This window comes from Oncorhynchus masou, chromosome 28 (genome assembly GCF_036934945.1).
Source record: "Oncorhynchus masou masou isolate Uvic2021 chromosome 28, UVic_Omas_1.1, whole genome shotgun sequence".
NCBI classification, from domain to species: Eukaryota; Metazoa; Chordata; class Actinopteri; order Salmoniformes; family Salmonidae; genus Oncorhynchus; species Oncorhynchus masou.
The window spans coordinates 71,553,642-71,572,217 of record NC_088239.1 but is presented as its reverse complement, the minus strand read 5'-3'; the positions used below and the strand labels follow the sequence as shown (position 1 = coordinate 71,572,217).

Genomic DNA, 18,576 nt, shown 5'->3' with positions numbered 1-18,576 from the left:
CACCCACGACTGCGTGGCCACGCACGCCTCCAACTCAATCATCAAGTTTGCGGACGACACAACAGTGGTAGGCTTGATTACCAACAACGACGAGATGGCCTACAGGGAGGAGGTGAGGGCCCTCGGAGTGTGGTGTCAGGAAAATAACCTCACACTCAATGTCAACAAAACTAAGGAGATGATTGTGGACTTCAGGAAACAGCAGAGGGAACACCCCCCTATCCACATCGATGGAACAGTAGTGGAGAGAGTAGCAAGTTTTAAGTTCCTCGGCATACACATCACAGACAAACTGAATTGGTCCACTCACACAGACAGCATCGTGAAGAAGGTGCAGCAGCGCCTCTTCAACCTCAGGAGGCTGAAGAAATTCGGCTTGTCACCAAAAGCACTCACAAACTTCTACAGATGCACAATCGAGAGCATCCTAGCGGGCTGTATCACCACCTGGTACGGCAACTGCTCCGCCCTCAACCGTAAGGCTCTCCAGAGGGTAGTGAGGTCTGCACAACGCATCACCGGGGGCAAACTACCTGCCCTCCAGGACACCTACACCACCTGATGTTACAGGAAGGCCATAAAGATCATCAAGGACATCAACCACCCGGGCCACTGCCTGTTCACCCCGCTATCATCCAGAAGGCGAGGTCAGTACAGGTGCATCAAAGCTGGGACCGAGAGACTGAAAAACAGCTTCTATCTCAAGGCCATCAGACTGTTAAACAGCCACCATTAACATTGAGTGGCTGCTGCCAACACACTGACACTGACTCAACTCCAGCCACTTTAATAATGGGAATTGATGGGAAATGATGTAAATATATCACTAGCCACTTTAAACAATGCTACCTTATATAATGTTACTTACCCTACATTATTCATCTCATATGCATACGTATATACTGTACTCTATATCATCGGCTGCATCCTTATGTAATACATGTATCACTAGCCACTTTAACTATGCCACTTTGTTTACATACTCATCTCATATGTATATACTGTACTCGATACCATCTACTGTATCTTGCCTATGCTGCTCTGTACCATCACTCATTCATATATCCTTATGTACATATTCTTTATCCCCTTACACTGTGTATAAGACAGTAATTTAGGAATTGTTAGTTAGATTACTTGTTGGTTATTACTGCATTGTCGGAACTAAAAGCACAAGCATTTCGCTACACTCGCATTAACATCTGCTAACCATGTGTATGTGACAAATAAAATTTGATTTGATTTGAACATGTGGTCAACCCTCCATCTAGAGAGCACCTGGGTGTGAAGTCTTGACTTTTGATCCAGCCCTGAAACACCCAAGTCTGCTTCTCAAGGTCCTGTCAAGTAGCTGATGTTTAGGCTGCAATGGGGTTTGACCAGGGCCTGAACAAAAGCCTGCACACCCAGTAACTATCCTGGAGGATGGTTGCCACAGTAGATATAAAATATTGTAACAATACATCCAAATACTTTTGTCTTTTTATAATGATGCCGTCATTCAATAAATCAGGGATCAAATGGATAAGGTAGGCTACTTTAAAGCAAGGTATCTAACTAAACATGTTTATATATATATATATAAGGCTCAAATATGAATGTTTCAGGCGAGATCTATGCACAGTAAGTTAGTTGTAAATTAGACTATTCTTAGCATGTTTTTTACGTTGTCACAATTACATGGCTACTGTTTAATAGAGGGGAATCCCAGCTTTCCAATGGTGCAGATTTATTTAGGCTCTACAGTGCCGGTGGAAAGGCCACAGCTAAATGAATGCTTAGTTAGCTATAGTTAACTAGAGAGATAAATGCTACTAGTTATGTTTTGAATTGGTGATCTAGTTGGTCTTTCTGTCATTATTGTATACCTGCTCTTTCTCCGCGGGCAACGACCCACTCACACTGGTACACTCGCAGCACCACAGACAGGAAATGAAGGGTCAAAACGATAATGGATTACTGCAACTCGCTGTTGGCTGGGCTCCCTGCCTGTGCCATTAAACCCCTACAACTCATCCAGAACGCCGCAGCCCGTCTGGTGTTCAACCTTCCCAAGTTCTCTCACGTCACCCCGCTCCTCCGCTCTCTCCACTGGCTTCCAGTTGAAGCTCGCATCCGCTACAAGACCATGGTGCTTGCCTACGGAGCTGTGAGGGGAACGGCACCGCAGTACCTCCAGGCTCTGATCAGGCCCTACACCCAAACAAGGGCACTGCGTTCATCCACCTCTGGCCTGCTCGCCTCCCTACCACTGAGGAAGTACAGTTCCCGCTCAGCCCAGTCAAAACTGTTCGCTGCTCTGGCCCCCCAATGGTGGAACAAACTCCCTCACGACGCCAGGACAGCAGAGTCAATCACCACCTTCCGGAGACACCTGAAACCCCACCTCTTCAAGGAATACCTAGGATAGGATAAGTAATCCTTCTCACCCCCCCCCCTAAATGATTTAGATGCACTATTGTAAGTGGCTGTTCCACTGGATGTCAGAAGGTGAATTCACCAATTTGTAAGTCGCTCTGGATAAGAGCGTCTGCTAAATGACTTAAATGTAAATGTAAATAATGGCTGATATGTAGTTTTATTATTGATTGATCTTATTCAAATGTGTCCTTTCATGAATTACATTAACAACAATTATGAAACTAATTTCCATGACCTTACAAACCCTAATTTGACGACTTGGCACAGTGCATCATGCCATTCAGGCTGGCGAAATCTCAAACAGCCTACTGTCACACACATATTCACAGACTAGCAGTAAATAAACTGAAACAAAGCAGAATCAGTAAATTAATGCCCATTCTCCATTACTATTCAATGAAGATCCTGCCTTCATTCTGCTTTGATCAACCTTTTTTGCCTCGTGTGTGAATCTGGGCCAGAGATATTTTGTTTTTATAGAGGAGCCGGTACGCAATTCCCCAAAGATGTGCCGGTACCACGTTCCGATCAGCTCCGGCCCAAGTCGGAGCTGAGTTAATTAATGGTTAATTAATGGTTACCTGGACTGTCTGCACGGACTCTATGCACATTCACAAAACTATACATTTATATACACACTATATGCACACACACTACACTGACACCCTCACACAAAACCCTCACACATTCACTACATACGCACACACACACAAACATACTGACAACACAAACACACACACTTTTACCTTCATTTGCTGCTGATACTCTGTTCTTTCTTATTATTATCTATTATGATGCCTAGTAACTTAACCATGCCTTCATGTACATTATACCTCAAATACCTCGCACCCTTGCACAACAATCTAGTACTGGTACTTCCTGTATATAGCTTTTACCCCTGCACATTTATCTGGTACTTGTACTTCCTGTATATAGCTATTACCCCTGCACATTTATCTGGTACTTCCTGTATATAGCTATTACCCCTGCAAATTTATCTGGTACTGGTACTTCCTGAATATAGCTATTACCCCTGCACATTTATCTGGTACTGATACTTCCTGAATATAGCTATTACCCCTGCACATTTATCTGGTACTGATACTTCCTGAATATAGCTATTACCCCTGCACATTTATCTGGTACTGATACTTCCTGAATATAGCTATTACCCCTGCACATTTATCTGGTACTGATACTTCCTGAATATAGCTATTACCCCTGCACATTTATCTGGTACTGATACTTCCTGAATATAGCTATTACCCCTGCACATTTATCTGGTACTGATACTTCCTGAATATAGCTATTACCCCTGCACATTTATCTGGTACTGATACTTCCTGCATATAGCTATTACCCCTGCACATTTATCTGGTACTGATACTTCCTGAATATAGCTATTACCCCTGCACATTTATCTGGTACTGATACTTCCTGAATATAGCTATTACCCCTGCACATTTATCTGGTACTGGTACTTCCTGTATATAGCTATTACCCCTGCACATTTATCTGGTACTGATACTTCCTGTATATAGCTATTACCCCTGCACATTTATCTGGTACTTCCTGTATATAGCTATTACCCCTGCACATTTATCTGGTACTGATACTTCCTGTATATAGCTATTACCCCTGCACATTTATCTGGTACTGGTACTTCCTGAATATAGCTCATTTTTTGTGGATTTTATTCCTGGTGGTACTGTTTTAACTCTGCATCGTTAGGAAGGGCTCATAAGCATATCCTGGTTAAGTCTACTTTACACCCGTTGTATTCGGCGCATGTGACAAATAAACTTTGGTATGTGTGTGTGTGTGTGTGCACGTGTGTTGCATGCTTAATCTTACCATGACAGGAAAGATGATTGCAGCGACAGTGGACTTGAGGACCCAGAGAAGGGCAAGGCAGAGGGCCTGTATGAAGGTGAACAGGTGGATACGACGCTGGGGAACGTGGCGCAAGTATATCAGGTCAGGCTGGTGCTTGGCTGGCATCAGGAGCAGCTGCAGCCGGTCCAAGAACTGATGGACAGACACAGTCATACAGAAGTAAGGCCAGGATACATGGGGTGGGGAGCGACTGGCATCGCAGACAATATTATTGATGGGCTAATAACTAACAGGCATAGAGTTACAGACTCCATTTTGGCTCAATCTGAGTGTTCTTTGACTTACAGTTGTACAGAGGTAAGGCCCAGATACATGGGAGTGGATGCGGCTGGTGTACCATGTTGGTACTGCATTTTGGGTCAGAGTCACTCACCTGGACACCGTTGAGAGATGCCACGCCCATGTAGAGGAACACGCCATAGAGCACGGGCATAGGGATGAACTGGGAAGACAGAACAGGAATGGGTGAACAAGAGAAAGGTAATAGAGGCTGTATTTCCACAGAAATAATAACCAAAAAACAGCATTCCTCCCTTTTACTATTTTTTAGTGCTGATATGAAGTTAGGGTTAACCCTGTTTTCAATAACATCAGTGAGAGACAAATAACGATGCAACATGTCGTCAAAAGTCAACTCTCCAATTAATCACTGGGATATACAGTATATACACATAGATAGGGTGTGCTACCTTCTAATGTTTTGCAAGTTTATAGTCGGTCAGTCTGCACCTCGTTAACATTTTTAGTGTATGTCGTTAGCTTCTACTAAATAACATGTTGTATAACAAAACAACACACAAATGTATTCTACATTGTGCATTTACAGTCAGAACCAGCCTAAAATAGCAGTCTGTCGACATGGCCAAAGCACCTTATCTGGCATTACTAGAATGTGCGGTTACTAGAGTCGACCTGTCATGTGGCTGACCTCTGAACAGATCTGATAGAATGTGCTGTTACTAGAGTCGACCTGTCATGTGGCTGACCTCTGAACAGATCTGATAGAATGTGCTGTTACTAGAGTCGACCTGTCATGTGGCTGACCTCTGAACAGATCTGATAGAATGTGCTGTTACTAGAGTCGACCTGTCATGTGGCTGACCTCTGAACAGATCTGATAGAATGTGCTGTTACTAGAGTCGACCTGTCATGTGGCTGACCTCTGAACAGATCTGATAGAATGTGCTGTTACTAGAGTCGACCTGTCATGTGGCTGACCTCTGAACAGATCTGATAGAATGTGCTGTTACTAGAGTCAACCTGTCATGTGGCTGACCTCTGAACAGATCTGATAGAAAGTGCTGTTACGAGAGTCTACTACAGTAGAAGCTTAAGATCTCATCTTCATTAGAGATAGAGATATCCCCCAGGTAGTAGCTTGTCGTCTCTCGCTCTCTATTCTGGTCTTGTTGACCCATTACTTTCATGTGTTCTTTATTCTGATGAAATGTTCACATGACATTTCGCTGTCTGCTAATGTATATTATATATATAATGTATAGATCATGCATTCTATCGTACTTTTCTTTTTTTCTTTTACATTTTATTTAAATGTAACCTTTATTTAACCAGGCGCGTCGTCCGACCTAATCCGCCGCCCTATGGGACTCCCAAGCACAGCTGGTTGTGATACAGCCTGGAATTGAACCAGGGTGTTTGTAGTGACGCCTCTAACACTGAGATGCAGTGCCTCAGACCGCTGCGCCACTCGGGAGCCTAACTTGTACTAGGTACTGATTTATAGGTTTCCTGATTTTCTTTCTTGAGCATGTGACATATGTGATTATTATTTAAACAGAAGCCAGGTGTGGGTGCCTACCTATTACACTGATGGTGTGATTTCTGCCAAAACATTTATATTTTGTTTTTCACCTTTTTGGCATCATGACGACCAAATAAAATAATTTAGATTTTTGTATTTAAGTAATTAGTTTTGGATCTTTATTTTCACCAGCGTGTGGGTTTCCATCTAAGTATTCCTAGTTTTGTTACCTACGCACCTGGAACTAACACTATTTGATAAAAAGGACCTTTAAAGAGCACAGGCGGCCTCATAATTTCTACTACCCTAAAGAGTCCACAAGGGGGAGTACCATTCCCACTCACTGTAAGGACAATGACAGCTTTTATATTTATAATAGTCAGGTTAACAGGAGAACAAGAAACCTGACTAACCTGCTCACTGAGCTGCAAACTGAGCCTACGCACCAATTCACATCACCTCAATTAGGCCACTCACCAATTGAATGACGACAATTTTTCACAATTTGAATGAGTCATGGGATTTTCCACTAAAAGGGGAGGACAGTGATCCAGTAAGATTTAAAGGGAATGACCATGTCGATTTGTGGGTTAGATTCCCGCTGGGACCACACATATGATAATGTAAGCAAGTACTACTGTAAATCACCTTGGATACAAGTGTCTGCTAAATGGCATATATTATTATAGATTGAGTGGAAATGAATAGGCAGGTTTAAAGGGAACAGGTGTTTGAAGTGTTACCTTGAGGATGGGAGCCATGAAGACAGACAGTCCAGTCAGAACAAAGACAAAGACACCGGTCACTCTCTGCTCTCTGAGGTAAGAAAACGCATAGTTCATCACATCACACTGCACAGACACCACAGTCAGTTTTCTAACGTTCCTGTCCAAACTATTGACCACTGTTCTGATATGACAATCAAATAACTTCAACATGTTCATGCAGTGCTATGGGAAGGGCTCTAAATGATCATTTGTTAGCACTGGTGCTACATGAAATTTAGCAGCACCAGAAAATACAATTAAATGTTTTTGTTGTTGATTGAGATAAATCTTATATTAGACCTATATGAATTCTAGCTACTTTTAAAGCCCTAGAAATGAATATTTAACACTGTAAAGATGTGTTTATTATAAAAGCTCAAATGTTTATACTTATACCTGTCACTGAAATTACAAAGTCAGTTGTCCTATACTAGGTTTTTACATTGTCTAAAAGCATTGTGTAAAATTGCACACTATCTCTTTAAAAACGTCAGGTTTGTGATGACTACATGCAAGAGATTTCATTCATTCAATTGCTGTGATCATTGGTCTCCTGAAGAAGCTATCCCTTTTCCTTTCTGTGCCCCTAAATGTTTGGATATAGGTCTACTGGTAGCCACCAGGTTGTTAGCGGGTGTTACAATGATGTTACATGACTTAAGTGTAAAGTGTAACAAATGGTTCATGACACACAAGTAGTTTTAGAATGGCCCATGACGTGGTTTATGAATTTTGAATATAAAATGCGGTCTCGTGATCCGCTTATAGGAAGAAGGTAAAAATGCTGCGCCATATGGGACAACTTAGGACGTTGCACACCCTTGACTGAATGCTGTGTGCAATATCCTAAGTTGTCAGAAAATACGAAAATGGTGGTAGAAAATGTTGTTTTATGAATTAAGACATTACATATTTTCCCCAGTGTTTCATGGCAGCTCACCATTAAAGCTGGTTAAGGAGGAAAAGGATGCCTTCGCAGCCTGAATGGAGGATGCTTTATGTACGAGCCAGAAATGCACATCAATCCTAGATGATAGTTCAGATCTCCCGGCCACTATCGGCTTCGTGTTTTTACTCGAGGGCACTCGGAAACAACGGTATAGTGAAACCGTATTATTACAACATTATCTGGGAGATATTTTTTCTAGATGCACAGTGCTCCCAAAATAAAACTACTTTTGAGATCAAATTGGTGGCACTTTAGAGCCCTGTCTATGGGATTGTAAAATGTCATGTATCAATTTAAAACAAAACAAAAAACATACCTTAGGTGGGATTGGCAACAAAGTGAAACTAAGGCCTTTGTAGGCTGCATGTGAAAGAGCCAGGAATCGTTCTGCTCTGGTAACTGTCTTCACTCCACTGACCCTCTCTTCTCGCTTACCTCCCAACTCTCTAACTCCCTCCCTCCCACCCGCCCTGCTCACCTCCCTCCCCTCCTCCCCACCTCCCTCTCCGCTCACCCACCTGACACCCAGGAACTTGGGTTGCTCCCCAGGGGCAGAGCACTGGGTCTCCATCTTCAGAGAGTCGATGTGGGCGATGGAGATGACAGTAGCAGCCACGTACCAGGGCAGGCCCATGAAGGAACAAACGATCAGTAGTATTGCTACCCAGAACAGGTCCAAATGGTAGCCTGCCCCTTTCTGTGAGGACCAGGAGAGGATAAGGTGTGTCAGTAACCACTAACCACAAGCAAACAGAGTCTAGTTCCTTAAACAAGTTACTATTGATGTAACATCCAATACAAAGTGTTGAACCCCCCCCCCCCCCCCCCCCAGAGCTCCCATTTCAGTCTCTACCCCTCTTCACCTACCCCCGAAAGCCATTTCTTCCCTCTTCTGCTGTGCCTCATTCTCTTATCTTAAGACATTATCTTATTTAATCTCCTTACCCCTCTGACCCAGTGGCCCTTCATCCCTCAATGTTCCCCTTCCATCCCTCCCATCCTCCCTTCCTCTACATGCACCCCTCCCTTTCCCCTCCATCCCCTCTACCTTAAGTTTATGCTCCTTCCTGTTCACGATGACGGCGGTGATCTGCTGGTCCATGAACACCAGGATGGTGACCAGGAGAGCAGGGAGGGCTGCTGCCAGATAAACCCACCACGGGTTCCCTCCAAATGGGGGCACGAACCAGCCACGGTTGGGGCTGGTGGGCTGGGGACCAGGAGCAGAGAGACACAGCCAGTCAGATATATAGTAGGTTAGGGTGGATAAACACACAAGACAACAGACACACATCATCCTTGCCAAGTAAACATTCATGGTTGCAGGATGTTGTTAGAAATGTCATTTTGTTGTTATAACATTACACTAACTCATGGAATATATTTTATATTACGGTTGCCCAGACAATAACCTAAAAAGTTACTACTTACTCTGTTCTCACAAATGACAGTAAGAACTGTGAAGGGAGGGTGACCACAAAAATGTGTGCGTAAAGTAGAGGTAAAGAAACACTTGCAAAGAATGTGATATATATTTTTTATTCTGGGGAAGAGGCTTCCAGTTGGGGGGGATTGGAGCAGAACGGGGTGGTTAACTTCAGAACCGATACATCACCACTCCCTCCACTACTCGAGACAGCCTAGGCCCTCCAACACTCGAGACAGCATAGGCCCTCCACCACTCGAGACAGCATAGGCCCTCCACCACTCGAGACAGCCTAGGCCCTCCACCACTCGAGACAGCATAGGCCCTCCACCACTCGAGACAGCATAGGCCCTCCACCACTCGAGACAGCATAGGCCCTCCACCACTCGAGACAGCATAGGCCCTCCACCACTCGAGACAGCATAGGCCCTCCACCACTCGAGACAGCATAGGCCCTCCACCACTCGAGACAGCATAGGCCCTCCACCACTCGAGACAGCATAGGCCCTCCACCACTCGAGACAGCATAGGCCCTCCACCACTCGAGACAGCATAGGCCCTCCACCACTCGAGACAGCATAGGCCCTCCCACCACTCGAGACAGCATAGGCCCTCCACCACTCGAGACAGCATAGGCCCTCCACCACCCGAGACAGCCTAGGCCCTCCACCACCCGAGACAGCCTAGGCCCTCCACCACTCGAGACAGCCTAGGCCCTCCACCACTCGAGACAGCATAGGCCCTCCACCACTCGAGACAGCCTAGGCCCTCCACTACTCGAGACAGCCTAGGCCCTCCACCACTCGAGACAGCATAGGCCCTCCACCACCCGAGACAGCCTAGGCCCTCCACCACTCGAGACAGCATAGGCCCTCCACCACCCGAGACAGCATAGGCCCTCCACCACCCGAGACAGCATAGGCCCTCCACCACTCGAGACAGCATAGGCCCTCCACCACCCGAGACAGCATAGGCCCTCCACCACTCGAGACAGCATAGGCCCTCCACCACTCGAGACAGCATAGGCCCTCCACCACTCGAGACAGCATAGGCCCTCCACCACCCGAGACAGCATAGGCCCTCCACCACTCGAGACAGCATAGGCCCTCCACCACTCGAGACAGCATAGGCCCTCCACCACTCGAGACAGCCTAGGCCCTCCACCACTCGAGACAGCATAGGCCCTCCACCACTCGAGACAGCATAGGCCCTCCACCACTCGAGACAGCATAGGCCCTCCACCACTCGAGACAGCATAGGCCCTCCACCACTCGAGACAGCATAGGCCCTCCACCACTCGAGACAGCCTAGGCCCTCCACCACTCGAGACAGCATAGGCCCTCCACCACTCGAGACAGCATAGGCCCTCCACCACTCGAGACAGCATAGGCCCTCCACCACTCGAGACAGCATAGGCCCTCCACCACTCGAGACAGCATAGGCCCTCCACCACTCGAGACAGCATAGGCCCTCCACTACTCGAGACAGCATAGGCCCTCCACCACTCGAGACAGCATAGGCCCTCCACCACTCGAGACAGCCTAGGCCCTCCACCACTCGAGACAGCCTAGGCCCTCCACCACTCGAGACAGCATAGGCCCTCCACCACTCGAGACAGCATAGGCCCTCCACCACTCGAGACAGCATAGGCCCTCCACCACTCGAGACAGCATAGGCCCTCCACCACTCGAGACAGCATAGGCCCTCCACCACTCGAGACAGCATAGGCCCTCCACCACTCGAGACAGCATAGCCCTCCACCACTCGAGACAGCATAGGCCCTCCACCACTCGAGACAGCATAGCCCTCCACCACTCGAGACAGCCTAGGCCCTCCACCACTCGAGACAGCCTAGGCCCTCCACCACTCGAGACAGCATAGGCCCCCTCCACCACTCGAGACAGCCTAGGCCCTCCACCACTCGAGACAGCATAGGCCCTCCACCACTCGAGACAGCATAGGCCCTCCACCACTCGAGACAGCATAGGCCCTCCACCACTCGAGACAGCAAGGCCCTCCACCACTCGAGACAGCATAGGCCCTCCACCACTCGAGACAGCATAGCCCCTCCACCACTCGAGACAGCATAGGCCCTCCACCACTCGAGACAGCATAGCCCTCCACCACTCGAGACAGCCTAGGCCCTCCACCACTCGAGACAGCCTAGGCCCTCCACCACTCGAGACAGCATAGGCCCTCCACCACTCGAGACAGCACCCCAGTGAAGTTAGGTAAACTAAGATAAGGTAATAAAGTCAGTGACTGGTTCTGTGTCTGAGTTTCAGGATCTCGGCAGTAGTACCCTGGATTATATAAGACTTTATAATTATGTCTGCCTAAGACAAGGCAGCATTGTTCAGGCAGAGATCAGATTGATACACCAGACCCTCTTGTGTAATTCTAGAAAACAATAGCACCTCAATCTATCAATCAAAACCTGGACCAGAGTGTACTACATACTCCTTTGCCTGTATTTGAATGTAAAGCCTTATCACTAACGTGAATGCATGTGTGAAACTGTGCACTATAGAACAAAATAAAAATAGAGGATTGTGGACATTATACAAGGTCAACGTTGTAGAACAAGGCCTGTCTCAATGCTACTGTAATCCACCCAGGTTCTCACCTTGAATTCAGTTGGCACGATGAGCTTGGGTGTGTCCACTCCGACAAAGGCATCCACTCCACAGAAGATAACAATAGTCAGGATGATGGCAAAATCACTGATCAGCTTCCTCACCTACGGTACAATAGGGGGAGGAACATCATGTTGATTTTGACAGTTGACAGTTAGGCAAGGCTTTTGGCTGAGGCAATACAGTAAGGACTTCCTTTTTCAATGTCACGTCCAGGGAAAGACTGAATGTACGTCACACAAAACATGTTCTAAGGTGGAGCAGAATGTTTATTATGGCCTGTGTAGTTTCTTTACTCATTGAGCTAATCAGGGTGTTCTAGCCATAATAATCACATTTTCTCACGTTTCACATACATATACACTACCTGTCAAAAGTTTTAGAACACCCACTCATTCAAGGGTTTTTCTTTATTTTTACTATTTTCTACATTGTAGAATAAGAGTGTGCAAAGTTGTCAAGGCAATGCGTGGCTATTTGAAGAATCTCAAATATAAAATATATTTTTATTTGTTAAACATTTTTTTGGTTACTACATGATTCCATGTGTTATTTCATAATTTTGATGTCTTCATTATTATTCTACAATGTTGAAAATAGTACAAATAAAGAAAAACCCTTGAATTAGTAGGTGTTCTAAAACCTTTGACCGATAGTACATTCGGAAAGTTTTCCTTCCCCTTCACTTTTTACACATTTTATGACATTACAGCTTTATCCTAAAATGGATTAAATCCGATCCCCCCCCCTCATCAAACTACAGACAATACCCCATAATGACAAAGGAAAAACAGATTTTTAATTTTTTAAATTTAAATATTACATTTACATAAGTATTCAGACCCTTTACTCAGTAATTTGTTGAAGCACCTTTGTCAGTGATTACAGCCTCAAGTCCTGTTGGGTATGACGCTACAAGATTGGCACACCTATATTTGCGGAGTTTCTCCCATTCTTCTCTGCAGATCATCTCAAGCGCTGTCAGGTTGGATGGGGAGCGTCGCTGCACAGCTATTCTCAGGTCTCTCCAGAGATGTTCGATCAGGTTCCAGTATGGTCTCTGGCAGGGCAACTCAAGGACATTCAGAGACTTGTCCCGAAGCCACTCCTCGGTCGTATTGGCTGTGTGCGTAGGGTTGTTGTCATGTTGGAAGGTGAACCATCGCCCCAGTCTGAGGTCCTGAGCAGGTTTTCATCAAGGATCTCTCTGTACTTCACTCTGTTCATCTTTCTCTTGATCCTCACTAGTCTCCCAGTCCCTGCCTCTGAAAAACAACCCCACAGCATGATGCTGCCACCACCATGCTTCACCGTAGGGATGTTTCCTCTAGACGTGACACTTTTGCATTCAGGCTAAAGAGTTCAATCTTGGTTTTATCAGACCAGATAATCTTATTTCTCATGGTCTGAGAGTCCTTTAGGTGCCTTTTCGCAAACTCAGAGTGGGCTGTCATGTGCCTTTTACAGAGGAGTGGTTTCCGTCTAGCCGCTCTACCATAAAGGTTTGATTGGTGGAGTGCTGCAGAGATGGTTGTCCTTCTGGAAGGTTTTCCCATCTCCACAGAGGAACTCTGGAGGTCTGTCTTAGTGAAAAATCGGGTTCTTGGTCACCTCCCTGAATAAAGGCCCTTCTCCCCCGATTGCTCAGTTTGGCCAACTCTAGGAAGAATCTTGGTGGTTCCAAACTTCTTCCATTTAAGTATCAATAAGCAAACTTATTGAAAATTAAATACAGAAGTATCTCATTTACATAAGTATTCACACCCCTGAGTCAATACATGTTAGAATCACCTTTGGCAGTGATTACAGCTGTGAGTCTTTCTGGTTAAGTCTCTAAGAGCTTTGCAAACCTGGGTTGTACAATATTTGCAAGTCTTGCCATAGATTTTCAAGCAGATTTAAGTCAAAACTGTAACTCGGCAACTCTTACCACTTCTTGGTAAGCAACTCCAGTGCAGATTTGGCCTTGTGTTTTAGGTTACTGTCCTGCTGAAAGGTGAATTCATCTGCCAGGGTCTGGTGGAAAGCAGACAGAACAAAGTTGTCCTCTAGGATTGTGCCTGTATTTAGCTCCATTCCATTGATTTTTTATCCCAATCTTTAACAATTACAAGTATACCCATAACATGGTGCAGCCATCACCATGCTTGAAAATATGGAGTGGTACTCAGTAATGTGTTGTATTGGATTTGCCCCAAACATAATGTTTTGTATTCAGGACAAAAAGTTAATTACTTTGCCACTTTCTTTGCAGTATTACTTTAGTGCCTTGTAGCAAACATGATGCATGTTTTGGAATATTTTTATTCTGTACAGGCTTCCATTTTTCATTTTTTTTGTTGTAAATTAGGTTAGTATTGTGGAGCAATTAGAATGTTGTTGATCCATCCTCAGTTTTCTCCTATCACAGCCATTAAACTCTGTAACAGTTTTAAAGACACCATTGGTCTCATGGTGAAATCCCTGAGTGGTGTCCTTCCTCGCCCGCAACTGAGTTAGGAAGGATGCCTATATCTGTAGTTAATAACTTCACCATGCACAAAGGGATATTCAATGACGGTTTGTTTTTTCTGTCTGATTTATCTTCTTCTCAAAACCTCCCTGGTCTTTACGGTTGAATCTGTGTTTGAAATTCACTGCTCGACTGAGTGACCAAACAGAAAATTGTATGTGTGGGCTACAGAGATGAGGTAGTCATTCAAAATCATGTGAAATACTATTATTGCACACTATCCATGCAACTTATTATGTGACTTGTTATGCAATTTTTTACTCCTGAACTTTTAGGCTTGCCATAATAACGGGGTTGAATACTTATTGACTCAATACATTTCAGCTTTTCATTTGTAATGAATTTGTTTAAAAGAATAAAAACATAATTCCACTTTGACATTATGTGGTATTGTGTGTAGGCCAGTGACAAACAATCTAAATGTAATCCATTTGAAATGTAGGCTGTAACAAAACAAAATGTGGGGAAAGTCAAGGGGTGTGAATACTTTCTGAAGGCACTACATACATACATACATACATACATACATACATACATACATACATACATACATACATACATACATACATACATACATACATACATACATACATACATACATACATACATACGTACATACATACGTAAATACATACATACATACATACATACATACATACATACATACATACATACATACATACATACATACGTACATACATACATCGTACGTACGTAAATACATACATACATACACACACACGTAAATACATATATACATACATACATACATACATACATACATACATACATACATACATACATACATACATACATACATACATACATACATACATACATACATACATACATACACACACACACACACACGTAAATACATACATACATACATACATACATACATACATACATACATACATACATACATACATACATACATACATACATACATACATACATACATACATACACACGTAAATACATACATACATATACACGTAAATACATACACACACACACACACACACACACACACACACACACACACACACACACACACACACACACACACACACACACACACACACACAGTTGAAGTCGGAAGTTTACATACACATAGGATGGAGTCATTAAAACTCCTTTTTCAACCACTCCACAAATTTCTTTTTAACAAACTATAGTTTTGGCAAGTAATTTTTCCAACAATTGTTTACAGACAGATTATTTCACTTATAATTCACTGTATCACAATTCCAGTGGGTCAGAAGTTAACATACACTAAGTTGACTGTGTATTTAAACAGCTTGGCACAATGACACCAAACATACATCCAAAGTTGTGGCAAAATAGCTTAAGGACAACAAAGTCAAGGTATTGGAGTGGCCATCACGAATTCCTGACCTCAATCCTATAGAACATTTGTGGGCAGAACTGAAAAAGTGTGTGCGAGCAAGGAGGCCAACATACCTGACTCAGTTACACCAGCTGCCAGGAGGAATGAGGCAAAATTCCCCCAACTTATTGTGGGAAGCTTGTGGAAGGCTACCCGGTATGATATACAATTTAAAGGCAATGACACCAAATACTAATTGATTGTATGTAAACTTCTGACCCACTGGGAATGTGATGAAATAAATAAAAGAATTGTGAAAACTGAGTTTAAATGTATTTGTCGTGGCCAAACGTTTTGAGAATGAGACAAATATTAATTTTCACAAAGTCTGCTGCCTCAGTATCTTTAGATATTTTTGTCAGATGTTACTCTGGAACACTGAAGTATAATTACAAGCATTTCATAAGTGTCAAAGGCTTTTATTGACAATTACATGAAGTTGATGCAAAGAGTCAATATCTGCAGAAACTGTGCTCTCGGAGGATGTGTTGGTACAAAATTGTGAGTGAGCCCACTCCCTTAGCTGAGAAGCAACCCCACACATGAATGGTCTCAGGATGCTTCACTGTTGGCATGACACAGGACTGATGGTAGCGCTCACCTTGTCTTTTCCGGACAAGCTTTTTTCCGGATGTCCCAAACAATCGGAAAGGGGATTCATCAGAGAAAATGACTTTACCCAAGTCCTCAGCAGTCCAATCCCTGTACCTTTTGCAGAATATCAGTCTGTCCCTGATGTTGTTCCTGGAGAGAAGTGGCTTCTTTGCTGCCCTTCTTGACACCAGGCCATCCTCCAAAAGTCTTCGCCTCACTGTGCGTGTAGATGCACTCACACCTGCCTGCTGCCAATCCTGCTCTGTACTGGTGGTGCCCCGATCCCACAGCTGAATCAACTTTAGGAGACGGTCCTGGTGCTTGCTGGACTTTCTTGGGCGCCCTGAAGCCTTCTTCATAACAATTGAACCACTCTCCTTGAAGTTCTTGATGATCCGATAAATGGTTGATTTAGGTGCAATCTTACTGGCAGCAATATCCTTGCCTGTGAAGCCCTTTTTGTGCAAAGCAATGATGAAGGTAACCATCATTGCAGGTAACCATGGTTGACAGAGGAAGAACAATGATTCCAAGCACCACCCTCCTTTTGAAGCTTCCAGTCTGTTATTCAAACTCAATCAGCATGACAGAGTGATCTCCAGCCTCGTTCTCATCAACACTCACACCTGTGTTAACGAGAGAATCACTGACATGATGTCAGCTGGTCCTTTTGTGACAGGGCTGAAATGCAGTGGAAATGTTTTTGGGGGATTCAGTTAATTTGCATGGCAAAGAGGGACTTTGCAATTAATTGCAATTCATCTGATCACTCTTCCTAACATTCTGGAGTATATGCAAATTGACATCATACAAACTGAGGCAGCAGACTTTGTGACAATTAATATTTGTGCCATTCTCAAAACTTTTGGCCACGACTGTATATGTGTGTGTTCTATATGTAAATAAGTGTTAACTTATTGCACTACACAGTATCATTTAGCTCATAACTCCATAAATATAGCCATATTGTAAAGAAGTAGCAGGCATCTTCAAACACTGACTGAACCCACAGAAACCCCCTAAACCAGATACTGGACTCATGTTGTGCAATAACCAATAGTTCAAAGCCTTTACGATGTTCAATAGGGCCCTCCCTGGCCTGGCCTGGGTGATGGAGGAAAGCTACAGTGCATGGCCTCCTGGGAAAGTTCAGCCCTCCCTCTCTGTCCCTGCCATGGGGAAATGAATGAGTGATATTTTAACATCTATGGTCCTGCCGGGCTGTACAGTAACAGCCAGCCATGCCGTGAGATGCAGAACAGATAAGGCAGTTGGCAGAGAGAGGAGCAACGAGCAGGGTGAAGTGAGCCTTGCTCTGGGCCTGTATTCAAAAGGTGTCTCACAGTCAGAGTGCTTATCTAGGATTAGGTCCCACCTGTCCATAGGATCTTAAGTTATTATCTAAAAGGAAAGAAAACTAATGTCTTTGCGTGAATGAGAACAAGAGGAGGTGGGTAGATCTTCAATAGGCAAGACAGAGATGAGTACTACTTCTCATGTATCAGACTCTTCATGTATTTTAGGATTCATGAGGTGCAAGTGTAGTTGTTTAGTGTTGGTGTGAAGTGTGGGGTTAATACACAGCATCTTAAGCAGTTTGTCCACTAGGTTTGTGTGTTTTAGGACACTGAAGTGCAAGTGTAGGTGTGAGTTTGTTTGATACATAGCACCTTAAACAGTGTCAGAGAGTGACATCTGACTTTCCTGCTAAGACTCTCTTTGACATCAGAGCCTATCAAATAACCTGAGAATGTCACAGCAAGGAGGAGGGAGCATGGGTGTATAGAGCGATGTGCTGTACATCATGAGAAATCACAACGTAATAAAACCTGGAATACCAGCATCTCAGTAGATACTAACCGGATCAAAGGGTCAGGGCTGTCGGGGGGGGTTCCTCTGAAGTAAGTTTCACTCCACTGAACCCAAACATGGCTCATGGAAATTCGCCAAGGAAACATGTAAAGATATGGTAGGAACGTCATGGCATATGACTTCTGTACATCAATACCATCTGTATGCACAATAACCTGGTTGTATTGTCTACACAATGTTGACCTTTTAATTTCTTTCGCCCTTTTCCCTTTTGAAAAATCAACCAAACTTGGATCCTGAAACATGATTGGCCAGCTGGGCAGTAAAACTAAGAACCTGCAACATGATCGGCCTACGGGGCTGTCACAATTTTGATCCTGAAACGTGACTGGCGGTCGGGGCTGTCAG

General features: G+C 44.2%; 1 protein-coding gene and 1 long non-coding RNA gene across 3 annotated transcripts in view; both read right to left on the bottom strand.

The window, feature by feature from the left end:
• LOC135518188 (electrogenic sodium bicarbonate cotransporter 1-like) overlaps positions 1–18,576 on the bottom strand; it is a 93,237-nt gene that overhangs the window by 16,181 nt on the left and 58,480 nt on the right. For both annotated transcript variants that reach the window (XM_064943154.1, XM_064943153.1), the window contains exons 17-22: positions 11,848–11,961; positions 8,844–9,005; positions 8,314–8,492; positions 6,823–6,895; positions 4,691–4,759; positions 4,276–4,449 (exon numbers count right to left, since the gene is read on the bottom strand). In XM_064943154.1, the coding sequence (XP_064799226.1) occupies positions 4,276–4,449; positions 4,691–4,759; positions 6,823–6,895; positions 8,314–8,492; positions 8,844–9,005; positions 11,848–11,961 (771 nt within the window). The remainder of the gene's footprint in view (positions 1–4,275; positions 4,450–4,690; positions 4,760–6,822; positions 6,896–8,313; positions 8,493–8,843; positions 9,006–11,847; positions 11,962–18,576) is intronic.
• LOC135518189 (uncharacterized) lies at positions 12,635–18,575 on the bottom strand. Its single transcript, XR_010452119.1, has 2 exons — positions 18,217–18,575; positions 12,635–13,873 (listed from the first exon to the last, which is right to left on the bottom strand). It is a non-coding gene; the product is annotated as an uncharacterized LOC135518189 (long non-coding RNA).